At 45.5% G+C, this 3,498-nt stretch overlaps 1 protein-coding gene across 1 annotated transcript; it reads left to right on the forward strand.

The window, feature by feature from the left end:
* Window positions 1–2,556: 2,556 nt before the first annotated feature.
* On the forward strand, window positions 2,557–3,453 carry LOC117588664 (the record flags this gene model as incomplete). Its single annotated transcript, XM_034280106.1, is given in 3 exon segments — window positions 2,557–2,668; window positions 2,671–2,826; window positions 2,994–3,453. Coding segments are annotated over 3 exon segments (441 nt in total), but the record flags the coding sequence as incomplete, so codon positions are not given.
* Window positions 3,454–3,498: the final 45 nt, after the last annotated feature.

A 3,498-nucleotide genomic window follows, 5' to 3' on the forward strand; every position in this document is an offset into this window, starting at 1 on the left:
CACTGCTCTGTCCCTGTCCATAGCGCGCGACTAATAAAGAAGGAAGGAAGCCGAGATATGTGGATGCTGAAGCGCGGCCGAACAAAACGGAAGAGATAGAAAACGAAGGCAGCAACAACAGCTAAGCCAAAAGCAAACGCACTGCCAAAGAGAACGCAAGCTCAAACACAACAACAAAACTCATCCATGGATCGTCTCAAATTCTCCACCTCCCTTGAAGTACCGTTGCTCTACTCTCTACTCAAAATGACCTATGATTTTGTTGTTGCGTTTTCTTCTGTTTCTGTTTCCTTACTTTTAATACAGTTTTATACTTTGCCAAAAAGCAAAACGAAATAATTTCCCATTACTCTGTCTCCGTCGCTCGCTCTCCGCTTCTATCTTCATTTGGCTGCGTGATGATGATATTTAGATGGGAGAGGGGGACTCTTGCGGGTCGGGCATTCGGGTTGAATTAGTCAGGAAATTAATTAATCAAATCTAACGCTAAAAGCAACAACAACAATTCAAGAACAGCAAAACGAGAATTAACAACAGCAAACAAAAAAATACAGAATTTATGTAAAAAAAAAAACTTCGCTCTACAATTTGTTGTCTGTCCTTTGTTTATTTTGTGTGGCGCTAACCCTCCCCACCAACCGACCGCTGCAGAAAGCCATTCCATGCTACGCTCCTACATGCACAAATCACACACACACATAAACAATACATACCGAACAACCTTGAGAGGCGCTTAAAATGATTTGATTATTATATTATTATTGTTTCTGTTTCTGTTTCTATTTCTGTTTTTTGTGTCCCAGTAATGAGCTATGGCGTGGCAGGGGCAGAAGCAGAAGCAGAAGCCGAAACATAGAAGGCGGCGCAGACGCAGACGCAGACAAACAGAAGCGACGCGACAGAAAAAAAGAACACTTGTATTTTACACGCTCTATGCCCTCTTTACCCTTTCGATCCTTGCATTGCCTTCTATTCCTTATTCGGATCTCTCTCACTCACACTCACACTCGCACCCGAATGCGAGTCTTCACTTCTGCGCCTGTGTCCAGTCCATTTTACGTTTTTTTGCGTTGATTTTATGTTAAGTTAGTTATTAGTAGACTTACGGATTTCGTTTTTCCAATTTCCAAACCACCAAACATACGATGCCAAAGTGAGACTTTCGAGTGGATTTATCTTCTTAAAAGTGTGTGATAAATGGTAAATGTTTACTGTTCTAGGTTTGATCCGTATTCAGCTTGGATGGCTTTAATGATCGGTATACGAATCGGTATCGAATAAAAACGTTTTACCAAGAAATGTGTAACCAAACTTACATATGCGGTGGCACAAGCGCAGAGTTGAGGAAAGAAAACGAGCAAACGAGTGCTGCACGCACTCTACACAGACACACACACACACACACACATTAACAATAAGTGAATACAAGTGCGTACATATCGATACTCATAACCTTTAGTCGATTATCCTTGGCTTTTGCTCCGATAGTACGGGCGGCATCTTCCATATGGGTCTGGCTTCACTACTCGAGTTCATTTAAATGCATTAAATTTGTCTCGTTATGCGGTATGTCGGTGCACATCTGCAATTCCAATCCATAACCAGCCCACATTGCCATCCAGACCTGATTCACAGCCATCCCCAGCCAATCCTGACTCATCCCGCCACTGCCACTGGGATCGGGGGGCATATGTCACAATGGGGCCATGCCGCGCAGCAAATTTGTTGTACAATTCGAAACAATTTCGTGCAAAAGGAGAAACATTTCGGGGCCACACCTGTGCTTGCAAAAATGCACACACAAAAGTGGTATGATGCCCATGTGTTTCACTCTCGTTCTCTGGAGGAAGAGACAGAGGCAGAGGCAGAGGCAGAGGCGAATCCAATGCAGTCCGATGCCACGGAAGTATTCTCCGACAACCACCTCCCAGATCCCAGATCCCAGATCCCTGCCAGCCCTGACAGCCCCCTCCATACCGTTTTGATTTATGCCGCATTTTGCAAAAGTCAACAAATGAAAATGACACGGAAAGTAATAATGCCAAGCGACAGAGTGAGAGAGTGCTTACCCATTATACCGATTTACATATTTCAGCTTTCAGCTTTCAGCTTTCAGCTTTCAAGGCCGCCTAAGCAGAAATAGAGTCTCCCCCGCCATACGCCCGAAGATGGGGAAAACTAGCAAAAATGTCCAGGAAGGCAGCAGAAACCCGATATTTGATATTTGATATTTGATATTTATGTTTTATTTCAGAAGCATTAATAGAAAAAACAGAAACAGGTGGCGCACACAAGTTGTCGTTTTGACTTGCATCAAAATGCATCAATCACAAGGAACAGGAACTGGAACTGGAGCTGGGGACCAGCAGCAAATCTACAGATCTACCATATACCATCTACCATCTACCATCTACCATCAGAATGGGATTGAACTGCAGCCGTTCGCTGAGCCCCAAGCAGATGGCTGGCGGAGCATCAGCGGGAGACGGGAGACGGGAGACGGGACTCTCGTGTGCACAGTTGGAGCAGCTCTATAAATAAATATAAACGGTTTCAATCATTGGATCGACATTGGATCGACAGCGTCGTGGCTATCTGACACCCACAGATATGCTCCGCATACCGCAGCTTGCTCAGCATCCATTGAAACGCCAAATCGTGGACACCTTTCCCCGTCCAGAGCTGCGCTCTCCTTTGACCAATTTGTGTGCGCCTGCGCTACTGGAGCGGCTGGAGCCGCAGTTCATATTCACCAGTTCACCAAGACCATGGAGTACCACCATGGAGTCCACCCGATAACGAAAGCGCCCATAAGATGCGCCTACTGTGCAAGATGATCGATACACAGAACCTGGGCTACATTTTGATCGAGGACTTTCGCCAATTCACGCACACAGCACACGCTGGGCACACAGCATCGGCATCGGCATCGGCATCGAGCAGAGCATCGGCCATCGATGGCTGAGGCTGAGTTGCCTCTGCTCGAGATACAGGCATTCGGGCTCAATCACTCAATCACTCGGCACTGGGACAGATCAAATATAAGGAGTTCGAGTGCCGTCTCAGTGCTGCCGATCTAGAGGGTCGCCTCTCCATCAGAAAGTGGCTCGGTAAGGACGTGCCGTCAGGGATTGGGATTGGGATTGGGACTGGGAATAGATTGTAAAAGACTCGATACGATAGGTCGATAGGATTGTAGAAAAAGACTCGATATGTTGTGCTGCCAGACTGATCAAGGCATCATCGGGAGTTCTTAGGAATTGTTTTGGTATTTTCAATAACAACTTTGTGGCAACTTATCTTTGTGGCATGTGGCAATACAGAGAAATACAGAGGCTGGAGTTTGAAAAGCTGCAACAATCGATCGGATCGCAAAATGGAAGCAACAATGAAAAGGTACCAAGCTACCTACATGTACATGTTCGTGACGCTAGTACGCTAGTACGCTAGTACGCTAGTACAACAAAAATACTACATACATTTGTACATCAATGTGTT

This window comes from Drosophila guanche, unplaced genomic scaffold (assembly GCF_900245975.1).
Source record: "Drosophila guanche unplaced genomic scaffold, DGUA_6, whole genome shotgun sequence".
NCBI classification, from domain to species: Eukaryota; Metazoa; Arthropoda; class Insecta; order Diptera; family Drosophilidae; genus Drosophila; species Drosophila guanche.